Source organism: Xenopus laevis, chromosome 2S (assembly GCF_017654675.1).
Source record: "Xenopus laevis strain J_2021 chromosome 2S, Xenopus_laevis_v10.1, whole genome shotgun sequence".
Classification (NCBI taxonomy): Eukaryota; Metazoa; Chordata; class Amphibia; order Anura; family Pipidae; genus Xenopus; species Xenopus laevis.
In genome coordinates, this window is record NC_054374.1 from 57,085,142 (window position 1) to 57,108,766 (window position 23,625).

Here is a 23,625-nt window from a genome sequence, read left to right on the forward strand (position 1 = left end):
ACTTCAATCACTCTTTACTGCAAGTTGGAGTGATATCAACCCCCTCCCTTTCCCCCCCCCAGCAGCCAAACAAAAGAACAATGGGAAGGTGACCAGATAGCAGCTCCCTAACACAAGATAACAGCTGCCTGGTAGATCTAAGAACAACACTCAATAGTAAAAACCCATGTCCCACTGAGTTACATTGAGAAGGAAAAACTGCAGCTTGCCAGAAAGCATTTCTCTCCTAAAGTGCAGGCACAAGTCATTTGACCAGGGGCAGCTGGGAAATTGACAAAATGTCTAGCCCCATGTCAGATTTCAAAATTGAATATAAAAAAAATCTGTTTGCTCTTTTGAGAAATGTATTTCAGTGCAGAATTCTGCTGGAGTACCACTATTCCCATAAAATACAACAGAAATATAGGAAAAATACACAATCGCATATTGGAAAAACATACAATATCACAGGCTTCGGATCTATTTTACCTGGTATGTGTCCCAAAGCCGAATTGTGCAGCGTAAAGGAAGTTCTCTCATTAAAAGGTTATTCATCCAACGAAATGCAAATTGTAAATACTCTACTTCATATTTCCGAAAATGATTGTGTACCTGTTCTGGAACAGTGGTGAATTTTAACAAAAAATTGAAGGTAAAAGTATAGACAAGTCACAGTTACATGCAAACGGGGGAGGGGGGTGTTTATTTAGAATATCTACAAGTATATTATACACTAATCCATAAATATAAATCATTCATAAAACCTCTATATCACTTCAAATTCAAGAGGGGAATACTGGATTGGAAGCAAAATCCTTAAAGGGAAAGGTAGCCACTATAATCCTATCTCCCCTTTGCACTTAAGGCAGCTGTTGTAACCAACTTTCCTTCATACCAAACTTTATTCATCACCACCACTTATTTTTATATAGTGTAAGAATGTTATGCAGCTCTTTACATTGATTGATAAAAAATAAAAAATAGGTGTCTTACAAAATTAATAAACAAGGCATACAGGATAACAATGGGATGAAAGGGCACTGCTCACAGGCGTTTACAAGCTAAAGAGTGATTTATCCTGAATCTTAATATACTATAAGCCCTCAAGAAATCAATGAGCACTGCTGGCAGCAGCAGTGGATATACTCTTTCAACTGAAACTTGGAATGATTCCTAAGGTGTAGTTTATGTATACGAGCAGCTCTGAACTAAAAAAAACTGTGCACAACTTCTCTATACATGAAACTATTAAACAATTGATGGGAAAGCTGCTCGCTGGTAGCATATAAAGATGCTCCAATAAAATCCCCCATCCATGATGCTCTCTGACGTCTTTTCTGCAGTCATTTATGCTCTCTGGTAGTACTTCCCACGTCCCATGCTTTTAGCAATGCCTTAAGTAAGTGCACCTAAAAGGAATTAATGCATAATGCAGGCCATACTGACAGCTACTTTTTTACAGCATAAAGCAGTGGCTTTGGATTCTAAATATTATTCATTAAGTAAAACTTTATGGATTAGTTTAGTTCTGTTAAGTTTTTTTTTTAACAGCTATACAGTTAAACCAAACAGTAAACAAAACCTTAACTTTGGATCTTTGGATAGCATACCATGTAATATTAGGCAGAATAAATTTCTTTATATATGCCACATATGAAGATAAAATATCCTAAATATGAATGCCAGGGCTCTTCTAAACAGTTTGATGTCCAGTATGCATAGGAATACCTTAGTGTGCGTTGTGTAGAAACCCAATTAAAAAGTTGAATATGAATTTTCATGAGCACCCTGTATGCATATTATTTGTTGCAAGATCCCTTTAAAGGGGTGGTTCACCTTTAAAGGGATCCTGTCATCGGAAAACATGTTTTTTCCAAAACACATCAGTTAATAGTGCTGCTCCATCAGACTTCTGCACTGAAATTCATTTCTCAAAAGAGCAAACAGATTTTTTTATATTCAATTTTGAAATCTGACATGGGGCTAGACATTTTGTCAATTTCCCAGCTGCCCCTGGTCATGTGACTTGTGCCTGCACTTTAGGAGAGAAATGCTTTCTGGCAGGCTGCGGTTTTTCCTTCTCATTGTAACTGAATGTGTCTCATTGGGACATGGGTTTTTACTATTGACTGTTGTTCTTAGATCTACCAGGCAGCTGTTATCTTGTGTTAGGGAGCTGCTATCTGGTTACCTTTCAAATGTTCTGTTGTTAGGCTGCTGGGGGGGGGAGAGAAGGGGTGATATCACTCCAACTTGCAGTACAGCAGTAAAGAGTGATTGAATTTTTTCAGAGCACAAGTCACATGACTTGGGGCAGCTGGGAAATTGACAATATGTCTAGCCCCATGTCAGATTTCAAAATTGAATATTAAAAAAAAACCTGTTTGCTCTTTTGATCCTGGTCAGACACAGTCTTAGTTTTCCACTATAAATTTTCTTTGCATCCTCTCTAGGCTGCTTCTCTCTGTTTCCCCAGGGAATTATTCAGTTAAATACCTGATCTACAGCCTGCACTACTTTTGTTACATTGTTTTAAAACTATACCTGGACTCTTTTTTTCCTTAGTGGTGTCAAAAGCTTTAGCAAAGTCACATTATAAATGTAAAATTTACAGCCCTACAATTCTATTTTTAACCATTTCAATTGCACAGGCCTTCCTCCAATACTTTAGTGTGAAACCAGATGAAAAGAAAGAAATAGAAAACTTATTTCAGTTTTAGCTAGACAACCAAGAGAAAATTCTATAAATTTTGAATATATGAATATTTTAGTAAAAACTTATATTGCACAACTTTACATATTTACTATGGTATGGACCTGTTATCCAGAATGCTTGGGACCTGAGGTTTCCGGATAACGGATACTTCTGTAATTTGAATCTTCATACCTTAAGTCTACTAGAAAATCATGTATAAAGCCAAAAGTCTAACATATATGGGAAATAGAATTTTCAGACTACATATTTAATATGCAGGAACACAAAATGTTGTCATGTGTTAGTTATTAGGTGATTTTATTGACTGACCATCAATCCTGCTCACAAGTTCTTCCAGTGCCTTCACCTTCTTCTGTATACCAGGTTGAGCAAATGTATAGTTATCCTGGAATAGGGGAAAGAATGACAGATACATAACCAAATTCATCTCTAGTTTTTGCATTGGAACAGTGATCATAACACAGTTTCCTCCAGGGCCGGACTGGGAGTAAAAAGCAGCCCTGGCAAAAAAATCAAAGCAGCCCACACATAAATGCGTGCTGGTCTTTTACTTACACACACGCATATTTCATAAATATACATATATATATATTATATAGTGGATAATGTACCCCCTACTGTAATTTATAAAGATATTATAAGTCACAGAGAAGTTATGTGACAATATAAAAGCATACATATCTTTATAAATTAGGGGGTACATTATGAATTATAATTTACTGCAGGGGTGTCCAACCTTTTGGCTTCCCTGGGCCACATTCGAAGAAGAATTTTTTTTCTGGGGCCGCACATGAAATACATAACACTTTTGATTTCTAAAAATAAAGGAAATACAAAGAAATGAACTACAATACCTGTGCAGTAAAAAAAAAAAAGTCTAAAAAATAAATGAATATATTTGAAAATATGCCTTTTCAAATTTTGCATATTTTTCCACGAAGCTAAATGGGACAGATTTAACCCTTTTCAAATTTTGCATATTTTTCCACGAAGCTAAATGGGACAGATTTAACCATCGCCAGGGGTGTAACTGCTGTACATTTGGGCCCAATAAGGCCCTAATAACTGGCTCTACTGCTATTGCCCTAGGAATGACTCAGTTCATCAAGTAGCTGGCACAGGTGGAACTCACCTTTCTGCTTTAAAAATCCAACACTGAGGCAAAAGGGCCCCATAAAACAAATAGCAAGAAGTGAACTTATAATGGGGACGGGACGTCAGGATCAGTGCCCAAGGCAACCTGGCCGACTACGGCGCTTCCAATTGTTCACACATGCGCAGAAGAGAACGAGTGACTGCGGAAGAGCGCACAATCGTCATTGAGCAGGAACTGCAGCCACAGATGGGTCCGAACTAAGGGAAGGCATCAAAAGAGGTAAGCGCCTGGCGCCCCTCTGCCTTTGCGCCCTAGGCACGTACCTCTTCTGCCTACCCCTAGTTCCGGCCCTGGTCAGGATTTTGGGGTGTTGTACTTCAAAAACAACAGATTTCCATTACAGATACAATTTACCCTAGGGTAACACAATGTTCTTAAAGCAGGCAGTAATTGTAATACATAGTAAAGTTAAACTAAAAAACAAAGCACTTGCTAAACTAGAACTCCCTAACCCCCCCCCCCCCAAGTCCAGATTGTGTCTGGTACCTGAGCAGCACAAACATTCTTAGCAGTAAACAGTTTCAGTGACCCCTCTTATCAGCTTCCTTCCCATGTCTATAGCTTTAACCTCCCCTATATGCCTACTGTGCAGTAGCTTTTCCCAGGACCTCACATACTGACCTGACAGATTTAAGATGCAGAGCGCAGGGGCAGGCAATCTCTCTCTCCAAAGGAGACGAGTCACGTGGCTGTGATGAGAGCCGTGACATCTCCAATAACTTTATTCAGCACACGCACTGTCCAGCCAGCCCACGAAGTTCCGGGGGGAGTGCCGTCACTGCTGACTTCTCCTCACTCCCTCTCCCTCTGAAAATAACTTCAGCGTGCGCACTCAAAACTATGTGAACTGTGCGCTCCTTGCTCCTAAATTTTAAAATCAGATAAGTGCAGCGCCCGGCCCATTTCATCACAGGATAGAGCGGCCGTTCGGGCAAATGCCCGAACGGACAGATTATCAGTCCGGGCCTGGTTTCCTCTGAGGTTATGTTGCAGAGACAACTCTATATGGGAGTAACTAAACACAACATTTTAAACATGCAAACTTATAAGGGCATCTTCCCAAAACTGAAGGAAATGGATTGTCTTTAAAATGCTATATATATATACACACATACACTTATATATATATATATTTAACAGTCCATGGGTAGTTAGCAGCGCACACTGGAATTTTTTAAAAAATGTGATTTATTTGTTAAATTTTAAAAGAGCATGTATTATGCTCTTTTAAAATTTAACAAATAAATTAAATTTTTTAAAAAATTCCAGTGTGCGCTGCTAACTACCCAGGAACTGTTAAATATTCGACACTGTGGCAGCACCTGGTGTATCGCTATCTATTGGTGTGCGAACAGCATATTTTTTGTTTTTTGTGTATATATATATATATATATATAATATATATACACACACACGTATATTTTCCCCTTGTAAGCAAGAAGGGAAAAGCAAGGAGAAATCCTATTCACGTAAGCCCGGTGCAGATGCTAGTGTTTTGTTATCCTTCATATCTGTAGATGGGACAAGTTTTTAAACTTTTCTGTATATCTGGTGCTGGCTTCTCCTCCTCTTCAGTTCATTGACAAGCATAGACAGGAACAGCCGCAAGGAAGATATATAGTAGAAGAGGCGTTGCAAAGGAGGAAGAGAGCGAGAGACACACACAATCAACATGCCTGAAGTCAATGGTGGGACTTAGTCCCAAGGAAGTATGGTGGCTTATAGCACCTTGCGAATTTAGGACACTTGTGCAGAAGCTGTTACCTGGAGTCTGTAAAACTTGGTAAAGGTATGTATTGACCACCAAGTGGCTGCCTGGCATATCTGCTCTACTTATGCATTTCTGAAGGCCCAGGCTAGTCACTCTTGTAGAACGGGCCGTAACCCATAAAGGAGTTGGTCTTGTGGACATGGTTGATAGTGCTAATAAACCACATGGCACTTGTCCTTTTCAATGGCTAGATAGAATTTAAGGGCCTATACTACATCTACCGTATATACTCGAGTATAAGCCGAGTTTTTCAGCATCCAAAATGTGCTGAAAAAGTCTACCTCGGCTTATACACTCAGTGGGCAGTAGCTGAGATTGCAGTCATTTTTAATCATTCCTATACCAACAGTTCGCTTTGGGAGAGACTGCAATATCACACAGCGCCCTCTGTTGGTTATATAGGTTATATAAAAGAATAACATTGCGCCCTCTGTTGGTTATATGAAAGAATAACAGTGACTGCAATATCACACAGCACCATTTGTTGGTTATATGAAAGAATAACAGTGACTGCAATATCACACAGCACCCTCTGTTGGTTATATGAAAGAATAACAGTGCGCCCTCTGTTGGTTATATGAAAGATTAACAGTGACTGCAATATCACACAGCGCCCTCTGTTGGTTATATGAAAGATTAACAGTGACTGCAATATCACACAGCGCCCTCTGTTGGTTATATGAAAGATTAACAGTGACTAATATAACACAGCGCTCTCTGTTGGTTATACGAAAGATTAACAGTGATGGCAATATCACACAGCACCCTCTGCACATGGTAGTGGGACAGTGGGACAATGCACACAGTAATCCGTTTGGCAATTCTCTGTCACCATCAACTTTGCAAAGAAGTCCGGTTGATCGCTGGGGGCGTCGCTTTGGCGGAATGTGCGCTGCTGGGAGACAGGGCTGTAGTTGTGTCTAGGCTTATACTCGAGTCAATAGGTTTTCCCAGTTTTCGTAGGTAGAATTAGGTACCTTGGCTTATACTCGGGTCGGCTTATACTCGAGTATATACGGTAGTTTGCGGAGGGCTTTTTCTTTTGCATTGGCTGGCTTGGAACAGAAGAATGGGGGAATAATATCTTGATCTAGTGAAAAGTAGATATAACCTTAGGTAAGAATGACTAGTTCTGAGGATGGCCATATCCTGGTGAATTACTAGCCAAGGTTCCCTAACCGATTATGCTCCGATTTCAGAAAACCTCCTGGCGAATGTAATTGCCACTAGGAAGGTGACCTTCAAGGTCAGCCATTAAAAGGAGAACTGTCATGATATATAGTGTTCTCTATCTTTAAAAAAAGAATAGTGTTTTTTCAGAGTTAAACCTATACCATAATGAACCAATAGCCTTATCTCACCTTTGCCTCCTCAAACAAGCTTTTGCTAATCCCATGCAGCCAAACTCAAAAGCAGCATAGTATGCAAGAAGGTGTCATCATAATCAGGTCCCAATACGCCCCCTGGCATGACTTGATCAGATCTGCATTCGCCTGGAGGAGCCAATCATGCTGATCCCCCCCCCCCACCAAAGTTGATGTCATAAAGACATGCCCTCTATCAGAAGCCATTTGCAATGAATTATGGGGATTGTAGTTTAAATGTGACATTCATTCAATTAGTATGGTTAACTCTCCCCCTCCACAGTTGCTTATAATGGGGATCAGAGAGGAAATATGCCAATGTGAAAGAATGCTATAAACATAGCTATAATCTCAGCCATAAAGCAGGGCAGGGATGCTTATTTTAATGTGTTTCAGAGAGGAGCAGTACCAATGTGAAATAATGTTGTGTTGTAAACATATGTAGAATCTGAGTAATACAGCATAAAGTATGGCTCAAAGGCAGTGCAGGACAGGCAGAGTATGGCAAACACACAGGTAACATAGTATGTTATTTACATAACTGTTATATATATATATATATTATATATATATATATATATATATATATATATATATTATATATATATATATATATATATATATATATATATATATATATATATATATATATATATATATATATATATATATATATATATATATATATATATATATATATATATATATATGTGTGTGTATATATGCTATGTATTGTTCATACATACTCCAGCAGTTTATCTGAGGTTTGATCAGGTGAACAATGCAGTCTGGGTCTGAGGTATGAACAGTACAGGGTTTTACAGGCGTGAACAATACGGGGGGGGGGATTGATTATAGACATGAACAATACATGTTCCCCCACACACACACCGACAATGAGCAGCACTGCTGAAATGATCCTCTACAATCAGGTTGAAAAGTTATTTTCTGTGTCAACCAAACTAGAGGCACAAAGGCAACTCTTCAATAATACTTGCCTGTCTGCAAACAGAGTAGTGTTGCACACAGATATGATGTAACTAGATGATGAGGGAGGGGAAATATGACTCGGGGAACATGGGCAGGCCTACGTGAATGTTGCTGAATGATTCTGAAAATGCTTGATCTGGAGAGCTGGTAAAAATAACTGATAAAGTGTGTTTTTAACACAAATTTGATGCAGTTCGGTATAGATTTTATTGTACTAATTAATATTATACAGTATATCAGTGAGAAAAATGGTATGGTTTACAGTTCATGACAGTTCTCTTTAAGCATTACTGATGCCAAAGGCTTAAATGTGGCAGCCAGACTGTAGCTTTCTACTGCTTCCTGTCAAAATGAGCGCTGGATGATGTCACAAAGGAGGTGGAGCTTCTTGTTCCATTTCCCTTGCAGCTTCTACTTCAGACAGACAGGCAGCCCTGCATGGGCTCGCCAGGAGTCCTTATTTGATCGCAAGAGAGCGAGACTTAACTCCCTCTAATCCCACTGGCACCATAGCTGTGGGGGAGGGAAATAATTGCCCAGTACAACGCCTTATTTCAAGATGTTACAAAGGGGCCAGTGTATAGAATGAACCATGTGCACAGGGAGATTGTGGACGGGGGGGGGGAGAAGACTAGGTAACTTCAAATGAAGAATCATTTTTTTTAAAATAAGTTTTTTGGTGTCAGCTTCTCTTTAAGGTCCCATGGCAGGGTAGATTCCTGTAGGGAGGCCTAATTCTAAGGGCCCATTGATGGAAAAGTCTGATGTCCTGATCTCCATCAGGTACACTCTGGAATTCAGTGGCAGAGTGCTTTTCTGGTAATTGAGAAGGCATTGTTGCAGTCCACAAAGGATCAGCTTGGTGTGGTCATTTGCTACGGCTAGATCTTGTGCTCTAATCAGGGGATCATCCAAGTAGGGGAAGAATTGTGACACATGGGGGCAGATTTATCAAAAACAGAAAAACTCACCCATGTTCTATTCATTCCTATGGGATTTTTCTAATCATATTTATCAATGGAGTTCACCATTTGATAAATATACTTTTTATAATCCCATATGAATGAATAGAAAGTGAGTGAGTTTTATTGTGGTAAACTCTAATCTCACAATTTGATAAATCTGCCCCTTGGTTACTGAGGAATGCCATGAGGGAAGCTAGAATCTTCATGAAAAGGCATGGGGCCATGCACAGGCTGAATGGCAGTGTGTGAGGTGATAATGATGGTCCAAGATGGTGAATCTGAGGAACTTTTGGTTTCTTTGGTGAATAGGGATGTGCAGGTAGGTGTCCTTAAGATCTATGTGGACAGGAAGTCCCGGGGTTCTAGAGTGGTGAATTTCAACATATAAACTCATTGAACATCTCCAAGTTTTGTCTTTTTTATGAAGAGGTTGAGGTTTTGGAGATTCAGTACCGGAATGTTCCCTCTTTTTTCTTGACGAGAAACATGTTTGAGTAGTAACCTCAAAATTGTTGCAGTTTGGGGATTTATGTCACTATCCTGTGATGTTGAGATCTGCCTAGAGCAGAGCCAATTGTCTTACAGGAACTTTTGGCACCAATGACGATACAAACCAGTTTGGGTGTGGGCACAATTTAAAGCGAATTTTGTAGTGATTGCCTCTGCTCTACTGATGCCACAAGGTTAGTCACACAACTAACAAAAAACTGTTCACCCATAAATTTGAGGGACAGTAGTTTTGACTTGGAGACTGAGTCTCCTGACCACTGCCATTGCCATAAGGCTCACCTAGCTAGGACTGTAGTGGCTGATGATTTGGCTGCTAACCTAATTATGTCTGTTGCCGCACCAACAATAAAGGTTAGGGCTGAGTTGATGTGTTGAAGGTGTTAGGCATTACTTGTTGGCAACAGAGGCTAGATGTCCTGGCTAAGTCCAGAGATACAGTGGCTGGTCGTAGAGTAGAAGCAACATGGACAAAGCCTTTCCTGAGAGTAGGCTCCATTTTCTGATCCATAGGATCCATAAATGTGGCATCTTCAGCCAGAATGCTAGTATGCAGCGAGTCCTGCAATGGCTGAATCTACTCTAGGTGGTTTGTCCCATAACTTACAGTATTATATCAGCCACTGGATATTTGTTACAGAAATGTTTGGTGAGTGCAAGCCTCCTAACATTTAGTGTCAATAACTCTGCGAACCCTGAGCGGTGGGACCTTTGAGCAGGATGTCTGGTTGAGCACATTGGCAGTGAATATGGTTGCTCTGCAAACCCCTCACGCCCTGTTTAATTCACTTTAAACATGGCCATAGGGCAGGACTGCTCAGCAAGTCTCCTTAACAGTAGTGTCTCTGATCCATTAGTGTCTGTTGTATATTGAAACACAGAATAAAGTATAATAAAATAGAATAGAATAAAATACTGGAGCTAATTTTCTGAAGTTGTCATACTACCAATTGCAGGAAGAATTAACTGAAGAAATAGGAGCCAGCACCAGATATACTAAGATATACTAGTCTGGCCTCCAGATGCGAGGGATAACAAAACCTTAAAGGGATACTGTCATGGGAAAAGATTTTTTTTTCGAATTGCATCAGTTAATAGTGCTGCTCCAGCAGAATTCTGCACTGAAATCCATTTCTCAAAACAGCAAACAGATTTTTTTATACTCAATTTTGAAATCTCACATGGGGCTAGACATATTGTCAATTTCCCAGCTGCCCCAAGTCATGTGACTTGTGCTCTGATAAACTTCAATCACTCTTTACTGCTGTACTGCAAGTTGGAGTGATATCACCCTCCTCCTCCCCCCCAGCAGCCAAACAAAAGAACAATGGGATGGTAACCAGATAGCAGCTCCATAACACAAGATAACAGCTGTCTGGTAGATCTAAGAACAGCACTCAATAGTAAAAACCCATGTCTCACTGAGACACATTCAGTTACATTGAGAAGGAAAAACAGCAGCCTGCCAGAAAGCATTTCTCTCCTAAAGTGCAGGCACAAGTCACATGACCTGGGGCAGCTGGGAAATTGACAAAATGTCTAGCCCCATGTCAGATTTCAAAATTGAATATAAAAAAAATGTGTTTGCTCTTTTGAGAAATGGATTTCAGTGCAGAATTCTGCTGGAGTAGCAATATTAACTGATGCGTTTTGAAAAAAACATGTTTTCCGATGACAGGATCCCTTTAAAGTCTACACTGACAGGAAGAGCCACTAGAAAAAATATGTTGTAAAGCAAAGGTTTTAATTGTTTAATAGAAGCATAAGTGTTAAGGTTGTAAAAAAATGTTTTTGATTCAAGTTAGCTGGAACAGCCAAAATACATAAATGAAAATAGAAGGGTTGGACCCTTTTTAGCAAAGGGTTGTCAATTGGTTGATAAGATCAGGGGAAAAAAAACAGAAATTCTGAACAGTTATTTTTCATCTATCTACATACCTGAGAAACCAGCTAATTAGAGCTTCCTTTTTAACAGACCCAATTCTAATAATATAAATACTGATGGATGGATAACACAAGAGGGAAAACAAAGGAGACTAGAATATATGAAGGTAAACAGGTCCAGGACCGGATCATATTCACTCCAGGGTACTTAAAGTACTGTGGTGTATTGTAGGCGTCTGTCCTTGAACCTTTGCTTTTAAATTTGTTTATTAATGGCCTTGAGGTAGGCATTGTACATGCTGATCCTTTTTTGCCTACAGCCTTTAAGACTGGCTGGAATGATTTCTTGAACAAGCGTATTATCTAAGGCTATTGCGAACTTAAAATCTAGTTAGTTTACAATTGGTATTATTATATATAAGTGATATATGTGAGTGTAAAGATCTGTATCTGCATAATTGGGGTTTGTTAGGAGGGGTTTAACTTGAAAAACGTTTGCCTTTTTTCAACATAGATTAAAATGCAGAACAGTTATAGGATCCATTATTCAGAAACCAGTTATCCAAAAAGCTCAGAGTTACAGAAAGGTAATCTCCTCTCTGTAATAATAAAACAGTACCTGGTACTTGATCAAAACTAAGATATAGGAGGTGTGGCCTTGACGCGGAGTAAGATGACGGTGTAAACCAACATCTCCTCCATTAATGCCCACCAAAAGCATACATTAGCACCCTGTACCCAGTACAACTCTAAACAAAAAGACTCCACAAGACCTATAAAGTCCTCTGATATCTGCAACAGGAGTTGGAACGGCTGTCAGCACGCAACCGCACGCTAAGAGGAAAGGCCAACTGGCAACACAACCTCCCACTCAGTCGCAAGACAAGTAAGCCAGCGGAGAGAGGTTGTGATACCTTTAAGATATACTGGCTCAGTAGGAGGCGACCAGAAGCTAAGTAGAGTTGCTAACATAACACACCCACGGGGCTACTTCCACGGACGGCCATGCACCAAACGGGGCCTAGAGTCGACTGCTGCGTAGCGTGGCTTCTAGGCCGCATCATCACAGAACATCGTTCTAGTGCCTGCCGAAATCCCACAGGGGCACCAGGGACCAAGGAATACCTCAGCACTGGGTCTCCCTCACAGCCGACAGCGTCTCAAAGTGGGACACAGACGGCAAACAGCACGTGGCTGTGGCTGAAAGGTCAGATGTGTGTATAGCAGCAGAGCGGCCACTCTTTACCACAAATTCCCATTCAGGGTAAGGAGGCAGCCAGAGCGGGAGGGAGACACCCCAGCTGTGAGGCAACACATCAGCACCATAGACTTTAACTGGGGGCCAGGAAAGACACTACCTTCCTAGCAGCCACAGAGCATAATTGCGCAACGTGAGAGGCATACATTGAGATAAAGAGGAAGGAACCCACATCCAGAAATCCACCAAATCAGCATCCTAAAATACCCATAAGGGAATTTCCAATTCTGAGAGCCGGCTACTCCGGAGGTCGACTGGAGAGATATACCTCCACATATCAAAGAGCGCATGGTGCCGAAGCATACTGGATTGCCTGCCCTACCTCACCCATTGGCAAATTGACCTCCAATTCACAAATTGGATAGGGACAAACATCAACACATCATATGCTCATATATTGTACCAAAAAATATATCAATGAGCTGAAATCTCTCCTACTTTGCTTCAAGGACGGGATACAAACTGATATATGGAACTCTCTTACTAAAGTCAAATCGAACTTACAGCAATGGATAACAGGGTCCAACAACTAGAACAAACCCAAGGCTCCATACAGGAATCCACATCCAATATGGAGATTTTGATTCAGGATTTACAAACACAAGTGAGAGACTTCAAAGAAGCACATGAGGATCTAGAAAATCGCACTAGACTAAACAATCTCTGTCTCCGAGCTATAACTGAAACAGTACAACTTGATTAATTTCTGCCTAAATATTTTAAAGAGCTGACACCTGAAAAGGAGGACAAGTTTATCCTATTAAATAGAACACATAGAGCTTTACGGGTCAGACCAAAACCAAACATGCCACCCAGAAACGTAATAGTGTGCTTTCATTATTTCCAGACTAAGGAGACCACCTTGAGAGCTTCTTGAACGGCTCAGGAAGAACTCGATGTGATAGCCCCAAAAATCTATGGCGATCTAGCCTCATCAACCTTACAGAAAAGGAAAGACCCCAGACCCCTGACGGAGGTCCTCCGGCAAAAAAAACATTCCACACAGATGTGGCTTCCCCTTTACATACCAACACAAGGGCCTAACATATAAGTCAGACACCCAAATCACATAGAAGATGCACTGCTCTACCTTTCGGGAACTTCCAGAAGCCCCTTTAGAGGCAGAGATACAAGATACAAGACCCAATGGAGCAAAACTAGACTTTATGTGACAAAACACATAAAAAGAAGGGCGATGTAACCAACAATGCAGAAACATTACCTGACTGTTTGTAAATGGCAAAAAGCAATACTGACCTTGTCTGGAACCTACATTGCACCTGAATGAATATGGACAGAGAGAGGGGGCTACCACCAGAAAAACTCACTAGGGAAAAAACTCTACTAAGATGAAGATGGATGACTTTCCCTAAAATCTTAAAAATGGGTTCCTACTGGAGAGCATTATCCAGCACTTATATTAACCCGAGTTTAAATTATAGTTTAAATTGGCTCAATCAAAGCAGTAGCCTATTCACACAAGTAATTTAACCAATACCCATAGAAGTAACTATAGTTAAATTTTGTAACAGGGAAACTAAGAAATAAACAGATGGCGGGCAAGACGGACAAGCTTTCTATCAAGGCTCTGATCCGTGACCCCCTAAATTGAAGGATTTCCTAGCGGTGCGCAATAGAAGGGCTCCCCCTTTTGGAAACCTTAAATAATCTCCTAATCAGTGAGACTAAAACATATTGTGTTTAGTTGTTAAATTTGTTTGGTAAATTGGTGGACTCACACTACATGAAAGCCACACAAATTTATTTAAGTTTTAAGTGTAATTTATTGTTTATCCTTCCCCTGTTATCCTATCTGCTCACCCACTCTATATCCCACTTTTCTATCAAACAGGTCCATCTTGTCACAGCTATGAACTACATAACAACAGTGGTGATGGGCCCACGGACTCCCCCCGGCACCAACCCCTTCAACCTAAAGGTATGCTCTCACAATGTTAAAGGTCTGAATGTTCCACAAAAAAGTATGATGGCCTTTCGGATTATATCAAACATAAGATTGATATCTTGCTGCTACAGGAGAGTTAGCAGAGTTTATTACAACACTAAAAAACAACCTGGACAGGTCACGAGTTGTGCTGGCAGCTAAAACCCCCAATACTCAAAACCAAGTCTCCAAATATTTAGCTAAATCCCTGACTACTGAAAATTTGGTACATATTTGGAGAGAAAAACACCCCATTATAGAAATTATTAATTCACTAAATCCAAATTTGTAGACTATGTATCCTCATCTAAAATCCATAATATCACATAGTCTGACCACGGTATGATAGAAACTGTTTTTACCAAGTGGGACGAAGTGATAGGACATGGATGCTGGAGACTGAATGAATCTCTGCTACTAGACAAAGATATTTGCACAGAAATCTCCACATCACTTAGAGAATATTTCAACACGAACACCCTAGCGGACACTTCAGTAGCGATCAGATGGGAAGCCCATAAAGCAGTGATAAGGGGGATATTTATCAAACATGCTATGAAATGGAAAAAGTAAAGAGGAGAGGAAACCCAGCAACTTTCACAGAGATTGCACAACTTAGCTACTTCCTTTAAACAAAATCCAAACACCTACAAAGAAATCCAGGACACGAGAGCTCAGCTAATTCAGGTTCTTTCAAAGCCGCCTACACTATGAGAAAAACTAAACATTTGTACTACAAATATGCAAACAAACCACACACAATGCTAGCCCTACATACCTCTCAGACTGTCCATGCTATATGTACCCCTACAGGAAATATATCCAGGGACACCAAATCCTCCGTACATTCAGAACCTTCTACACAGACTTGTTCACAGCAGACAAAGCTCTAGAAGCACCAAAGGCAAGTGAGATACAATGGACACCCCCTACTATATCAAGGGAGGACCGAGAGATGTTAGCGCCGCCAATAGCTATGGACAAAATAGAGAGTAGGGTAATTAAGGGCTCTAAGTTGGGCAGAGCACCTGGCCCAGATGGCTTATACAGCAATTTATTATAAAAAAATTTGCAAAACAATTGACCCCACACTTGAAGGAGCAACCATAGTCATAGTCATGTGATAGCTACAGGCCTATTTCACTTATCAATACAGATATCAAATTGTTTGTAAAAATATTAGTTTACAGATTACAGATTCTTTCGATATCTACAGAGAAGGCATTTTGTAGAAACTTCTTTGAAAACGCAATGACTCAAACCCTCACATACTTTGAAACAATGTGTCACAACCACTCATACCCAACACCTCGGGCCCTTTTACTTAGCTTGAGTGAAGGAATAGAAGAAAAAATACTTCGAATTTCAAACGTTTTTTTGGCTACTTCGACCTTCGAATCGAACGATTCAAACTAAAAATCGTTCCATTATTCGACCATTCAATAGTCGAAGTACTGTCTCTTTAAAAAAAACTTCGACCCCCTACTTCGCCAAGTAAAACCTACCGAACATCAATGTTAGCCTATGGGGAAGGTCCCCATAGGCTTTCTAACAAATTTCTGGTCGAAGGAAAATCGTTCGATCGATGGATTAAAATCCTTCGATCGATGGATTAAAATCCTTCGAATCGTTCTATCGAACGATTTTTCCTTCGATCATTCCCGGTCGAACAAATTGCGCTAAATCCTTTCGACTTCGATGTCGAAGGATTTAACTTCGACAGTTGAATATTGAGGGTTAATTAACCCTCGATATTCGACCCCAAGTAAATGTGCCCCCTCATCTCACTATTGTACACGTGCCTCGCAACAATACAGACATCAACCTTATATGTTAAAATTGGAAGAGGATTTTGACTTCACAATTTCCGAAAGAACCTGGTCAGAAATTTGGGAAACAGCCAAAAGAACATCAATATGTGCAGTCTCTAGTGAAGGAGCATACAAAATCATATCCCGCTGGTACTATACGCCCACACGCATCAGCAGACTCAGCGGAAACCCAGATCACTCAAAGTGCTTTATGGGATGTGGAGAAAGGGGTTCCTTCCTGCACATCTGGTGGACCTGTACAGTAGCTCAAGAATTTTGGAAGATGGTGGCAAAATTGCTCTCTTAAGTTCTACATTGCACTATACAAGCAACCCCACATACATTTCTCTTAGGAATGAAGATCAGAGCCATACACTCGAAACAAACTCGCAAATAAGCCACTCACAACCTCACAGCAGAAAGATCTCTATTGGCAGCGAACTGGAAAAGGCCTACAAGTTCAGGCTTACAACCACTAACAACAAAGGTAAATTGGATCAGAGCAATGGAATCCATACGAGACAAACTTCAAGATAGAAGTTATGAGGGGGAGCTGGAGTGGTATCCGTGGGCCCAGTACCTGGAGATTCTGCAAGCTAGAGGTACCACACACTGAACGGGAGAAACCGCATCTCCAGAATTGGCTGAGACTTGACCACTTTTCCTTTTCCTCCCCCCCTTTTTTTTTCTTCTCACCCCGTCATACCTTTCCCTCCCCTAATGTTTCCCAAACCTCCTCCTAAGATGCACGAGAATGCAATGCTTTTGTGATACAATGAGACGTTACATAGACGTTAAGCAATTACTGAGCAATACATTTTAATACTGCCTGATAGGGAGTATCGGATACAAGTCATTGCATCTTTGTTGCATTTATTATTCTTATTTGCATATGAAAATCAATAAAAAATTTAGATTAAAAAAAAACAAAAAAAAAAACAAACAAAGATAGAATTAATCCTTATTGAAAGCAAAACCAGCCTTTTGGGTGTGAAAATTAAAATTTAATATAAGCTTCATCATACTGAAGTAAGAAACTTCAATCAATTAAAAATTCTGCATTATTTCTGAAATAATCAAGATTATATTCACTATTCCTTTCTCAGCATCTGTTTCTCTTCATTTCATGCAGCAGTCTGGATGATCCAATATCATATGGGGGGGGGGCTCCCTTTCCTAGCAGATGTATTAGAGCTCACTCAAATTACGGATTCCAATACAATCAGAAAATAAATAACTAAATAACAGCCTTTTGCACAAGTTCTGCATGTAGAGAGACAGGATTTCTGGAGATTTTAAAAGTGAGCTTGAATACATGTTCTTGGCAAAAGAAGCCCCCCTATAAGATTTATTGGATCATTCATCTGACACCTAATTCCTGAATGAAGACAGGATGAGGAGAAACAGATGCTGAGAGAGGAATAGTGAAGATAAACTTGATTATTTCAGAAACGGTACAGAATTACATACAGGAAACAGGATCCTATACCTGTACTTATTCATGCAATGCATGTAGTGAGATGGGATGGGCGAATTTTTTCGCCTCGTTTCGCCGAAAAAATGATGCCCATAGACGTCCGCGGCGTGCGACAAAAAAAAAAATATATATATTTTTTTTGACGCCATAGACTTTAATGGGCGTCTGCGACATTTCACTGGCGGCGAATTTGACGAAACGGGTCAAATTCGCCCATCCCTGGTAGTGAGTGTATGAGGGACTAATTGAATCATATCTGTGTAGATATGCTACATAAGCTTGCACCCACCACTTTAAGGCCAATGCAGTGGATCATCCACTTTCATCCGCCTAGTACACTGTCATGCACTCCTTCCTGTAGCTCTATTGACAGGCATGGTGTTGGCCTGTGTGGAACTACATGGAGCAGATATAGGAGTTGAAAAGCAAAATTATGCAATTCCGCACGGTTATACTTCCAGTGTACAAAATGCAGGTAGAAGAAAGTGGATGGTCCACCGAGTGTGCCACGGGTCAAAGCAAGCCATAACACAAAAACCGTTACCTGGATGCCATCAAGCAATTTGCTCATTGACCAAAAGCTGTCAGCCTCTATGTTGCGGAGGATATCTTGGGACAAGCTGGCAACATCAAAATTCTCCACATCTTCCTCTGAGGAAAAAGTTAGAGATCTTATAAATAGAACTAATCTCAAACGTCATTCGCTACAGTGAGTATAAGGATAAAACAAATTCTAAATGTATGTTTCTGTAATAAAGAAAATACAGAGAGTAGAACAGGCTACATTTCTCAGCATATGACTCATTGTATGTGCACTTTCAAGGTTAAGCTACAACATAAAGGAGAAGTCAAGAAACTAGTCTGTTATATGGTGACCTCTTTGCAATAACAGAACTACTGGGCCTATCCTGCATTTCTACTTAGAGAAAGGTATGGCAGCTTCAGTTTCTTCTGGAAGAAAGAAGAGATCAAGCTCATTGATATTTTATCAAGGTTCTTATTTAACAACATACGCAGAGGGCAGTATTAACATTATTAAGAGTCCATGGAAGATTGTTTTAATAATTTAGTTTCTCTGGAAAAGAACAGGTGGCAAGGAAATGCATTTCTGTAACAAAGCAGAGTAAAAAAAAATTTTTCTAAGCATTATAGATAAACACAATATAACTTCTTAACTAAAAGTAACACAAAAAATTAATCCTATGCATTTCTGATTCCTTACCTACATGTTCAGATAAGAAAACCACAAAGAATGGAGTCACTAGATCATTGATCCCCTGCACATATCCACTTGCTGGATGTCTAATTGCCCAAATAAACAGAATCCTCTCAAAGATCTGCAATAAAAGATTAGTTGTATTATCAAGTATTAAAACAATGAAGACCATACCCTCATGTTGAATTGGTATATCAGTAATGTTTGCTACCCTGTGTGAAGTATATGTTTGTGGTTTTAAGTGCTGATGTGAGCGTATGCTGCAAACATGCAAAGGAAGCACCTCTTATTTACAACAAAGATATTGTAATAGGTTGAAAAAAGCCATGTCAATGCATTTAAAATCTCCATGAAAACTCCACGGTTACTATTTCTCACCTCCTGAACTATAGCCTGCTGAAAAAGTGGAATTAAGGGGTTTGTCCTTGGAATGTCAATATGAATCTGAAAGAAAAAAAAAAAAACACAATTTAGTTTGCCTCTGTGTGGTATGAACAATATGAATATTTATTTATTATATTTGATGAAAAGCACACCACTTTAACTTAACGCATATATAAGATTCAAGTTCATTCCATATTCAAATGATTTAAAAAAAAAATCCTATGCCCTACCAATAAACTATTTCTAGCTCTGTATGTAAAAAAACAAAAAAAAACAACTACAGCCCAGACTTGTAGCAATTGTAGAGTCTTGAAAACTAACCAAAAATTGTGTAACCTGCTTGAAAACATATTTTCTTATTTTTTTTGCATGAGATTTAATTGTCATCAATAACAGTAATTAAGGTGGCCATACATGCACCAATATTATGGTACAAACCTAATTTTCATAGGCAAGGAATATATAGAAATGTATGACATTTCTGTCTAACAGAAATGTAAAGATGATTACTTAAAACTATTTATAATCTTTGATTTTACATAGAGAAATGTTGCTTTATTTAAAATCTTACACTAAATTGCCTTTAATTAGGCCTCCTACATCAAATGCATGGTCCGCTATATAATTTGGGAAACTATACATGATAATTGTGGTACACAGGTTAAGGAAAAGAGTAGAACTAAAACCAATCTGGAAGGTCTAGGTAGTTGCTTCCAACTGAGACCTATGGTAAATTCTGCAAAAAACTCTTGAGATTACTGCCCAATATGTTGCAACTGAACCTGATGGAGAAAAAAAATTCATTCATTCATTCATTTAATCATACTTGAATAGCAGTCAAGATTTTCCATGCTGTGGGTCCATTAATCACTACTTCACAAAGATAGGGGCCAGTTTATGTGAAATAATGTCATAAGAGCATTGGTAAAAGAATGTAAGAACAGAGGCTTACTGTTGTGTTTTTACCTGTCGATATGTATCCTGATGATGTTCCTCGTTACGCGAGTCATAATATTGTTCTATGAACCCAAAATATTCTTCGCGCTTGCGCTGAAGAGTTAACATGCGCCTATCTTTGTTAGCTGGAAGGTAGCCCTGATGATAGAGGATGAACAAGAGTTGGTGGCTTTAATAAATTATCCCCTATATGTAATAAAAGGCACGAAGTTTGCCCAGGAGCAGTAACCCATAGCAGCCAATAAGATGTTTGCTTTAAACAGGTGACCAGTAAATGCTGTCTGCTGATTGGTTGCTATGGGTTACTAAACCTGGGCAAACTTAGTGCCTTATATTACATAACCCCATAAAATGTATATTCTATCCAAATGTCAGCATCTTACCGAGAGAAGTCGCCATGTAGTGGGACGCACTTCACGTGGAACACCTGGCCAGCTGCACTTCCTTAGTTCATCTGTAATGTAACAATAGTCTTATACTATTGGGAGCATATAGATCCTATCAGCTTTGCTGCATATGTTTGGTTAATTATGCTAAAAATGTCAGTGACTTAATACTTCACGCTATGTGAATACTGAGCATAAAGAACTTTTGTTTATGAAAGTTCTCATTCATCCAGGTCATGGTATATCTATAGAAATAAGTCAAATCAACTAGACTTGCTGTGTTTTTCGTGAAGACGTTTCACCAAGAAAAACACAGCAAGTCCAGTTGATTTGACTTATTTCTATAGATGTAAAGAACTTTTGTTTTTCAAATCAGCTCATTAGCATTCTGACTGCACCAAGAGGTTACAAAAAGTCTTGTAAACTACTAATGCTGCCTTACAACCACATCTTACCAAGATCAGTGTTGGGGCAGGAAAGGAGCTGCTTGAACTTTTCAAGTCGGGTCTTCTCCCTTACTGTCATAGGTGGTGCTCCTGAAGCATTTTGGTCAGAGATCCTGGCCACCAGTGGTATAATTGGACGCAGTGGGAGGGACTGTTGTTTATGTAAATGTTTTTTCTGTATGGAGTCATCTGAAGCACAATTAAACAAAATAAGCTTTTACTGGTTAGGGGTACAGAAGGATCACCTGAATGAGGTCATTAGCCGACAAAGGATATGGTACTTACAGGGGAACTCCAGCTTCCAAACCAAAATTTGATAACCACATAACACAGAAACCCCTAATAAACCCATCACAGTTACCCGTTTCTTCAAAGAGTATGAATAAATGCCATTTTCTATGCTGAAATACAGCTGTTTAATAGTTTTTCTCTTCTGCATCAGTAGACAGTTTGCAAAGTTTGCAAAATTGCTTGAAATTATGTTTACTTTCAAAAAGCATAAGGTATGTTTATGTGGAGTTCCCCTTTAAATATTTATTCAAAGTGAATAAGGCAGCAGGGTTTTTTTGACTACTCTTTGTTACACACTATTACTGAGAGAGCTTAGCGCAGTTTAGCCAGGCCACTTTTTTCTGATTTTCACAGAATCACTTGCATCTGGTATGACACCTATGAATTAGAGGAAAGCTGATTAATTTCAATATTTTTTCAAAATGTTTTTCAAAAATATGATTTGCAATCTCAGCCTGGCAATTATAAGTTCATAAGTGTGACATCTGTGGCGAGCAAGTTATTTGAAAGTTTGTTAAGGGATAACATCCAAAATTATGTTCTGAAGAAATATCAGTAGTCAGCATGGTATATGTGTCATGAAAGATTTATGAGATCTTGACACACATTTCATTGCCGTTTATGAAGTAAGCAAGAACTTAGACAGTGAGGTTCCAGTGGATGTGATCTACTTTTTGCCAAAGTTTTTGATACAGTGCCATTTAAATGACTGCTTTCTGAACTAAATTCTTACTAATGTTATTTGCACATGGATAGGAAACTGGCTAAAGGATTGTGTGAAAAAACAGGAGTCACAGCCCTTAGCTAAGGAAGGAAGCCAGCAAATATTTTGCATGCTGGTTATAGTGCATTTCTAAATCTAAGTAAAATGAGTAATTCCAGAAATTGTTCAGAATGACTGAAAGGTTGATTGGAGAGGGAAAAACATATAAAGAAGTGCAGAAAATTATAGGCTGCTCAGCTAAAACAACCTCAAATGCTTTAAAATAGTAACAAAAACTCGAAAAATATGGAAGAAAACTGAAAACTACCATTCAGATGGATAGAAGAATAACCAAAATGGCAAAAACTCAGCCAATGATCAGCTCCAGGAAGTTCAAAGAAGGTCTAAAGTTACCTCGGTGTACTGTGTCAATTAGAAAACACCTATGTGAAGCAAAGCTATCGGCAAGAAGCCCCTGCAAAGTCCCAATGTTGAAAAAAAAAAAAAAGACTCCGAGCTCATAGCAGCATGATTACAATGGCAATTCCATGTATAATTACCCCAGAGCAGCAAAGTACAATAGGGAGGGGGGCATGAGATAAGCTGATGCGAGCTGTCTGGAGGACCCCAGAGGAGGAAAGGGAATCAGGTGACAGAAGATAATGCCTTCCTTCCTTTATCCTGATGCAGAGAGGTAGAGCAGTATTTGTATTAACAGCAGCAGATGTTCAATGAAAACTTTGGTTAGTGGAATTTCGATTTAATGCAGTGGTCGACAACCAGAGGGTCAAGTAGAGAATTAGTAGAGACTTAAGCGAGTCAAATATAATCTTAGAATGTTTAACTTTTATTTAGGCGGAAATGGAAAGAGATTTCAGAATGTAATCAGGGAGATTAAGGGGCATATTTATCAAAATTTGAAATCAGAGCTCACCACAGAAAAACTCATTTATTTTTCATGCCTGTGTGATTTTAAGAAGCATTTTTACCAGTAGGTGAAGGAGTTCACCGTTTCATAAATATACTTTTAAAAATCCCATAGGAATAAATACAACATGGGTGAGCTTTTTTTTGGTTAACTCTGTCACACTTTGATAAAGCTGCCCCTAAGATTGCCAGTCCTAATTAAACGAGAAAAAAAAAAACACACATTCTTCCATTAAGTTCAACCTTTATGTGAAATCTGCCTGCTACTTGATCCCGAGATAGATGACCCCCCCACCCTTGAGTGTGTTGGAGAAAGAGACCAATGAAAGAGGCCAAAGGAGTTAGTAAAGGTGATCAACAGTAACTTTCTAAGAACATCCACTAGAAATGTGATTTAGACCTGAATTTGAATATCTAAGATATTATGTAACAGATCTCTGCAATCTAACCCGAGAACCCGTTGAATTGTCACAGACTTTAAAAAAATGTTGG

At 39.3% G+C, this 23,625-nt stretch overlaps 1 protein-coding gene across 6 annotated transcripts in view; it reads right to left on the bottom strand.

The window, feature by feature from the left end:
* The window catches only part of tbc1d22b.S (TBC1 domain family member 22B S homeolog), a 60,844-nt gene that overhangs the window by 30,973 nt on the left and 6,246 nt on the right, over window positions 1-23,625 (bottom strand). For 3 of the 6 annotated variants that reach the window (XR_005965800.1, XR_005965799.1, XR_005965798.1), the window contains exons 4-11: window positions 21,222-21,401; window positions 20,764-20,834; window positions 20,390-20,518; window positions 19,418-19,483; window positions 19,046-19,160; window positions 18,368-18,474; window positions 3,005-3,080; window positions 469-591 (exon numbers count right to left, since the gene is read on the bottom strand). Coding sequence is in view for 3 of the 6 variants with exons in the window: in XM_041583820.1 (XP_041439754.1) it covers window positions 469-596; window positions 3,005-3,080; window positions 18,368-18,474; window positions 19,046-19,160; window positions 19,418-19,483; window positions 20,390-20,518; window positions 20,764-20,834; window positions 21,222-21,401 (872 nt within the window). In the remaining 3 variants the exon portion in view is untranslated. Of the gene's footprint in view, window positions 1-468; window positions 597-3,004; window positions 3,081-18,367; window positions 18,475-19,045; window positions 19,161-19,417; window positions 19,484-20,389; window positions 20,519-20,763; window positions 20,835-21,221; window positions 21,402-23,625 lie in introns of all 6 variants that reach the window. The other 3 variants (XM_041583820.1, XM_018249256.2, XM_018249258.2) reach the window with 1 other exon arrangement.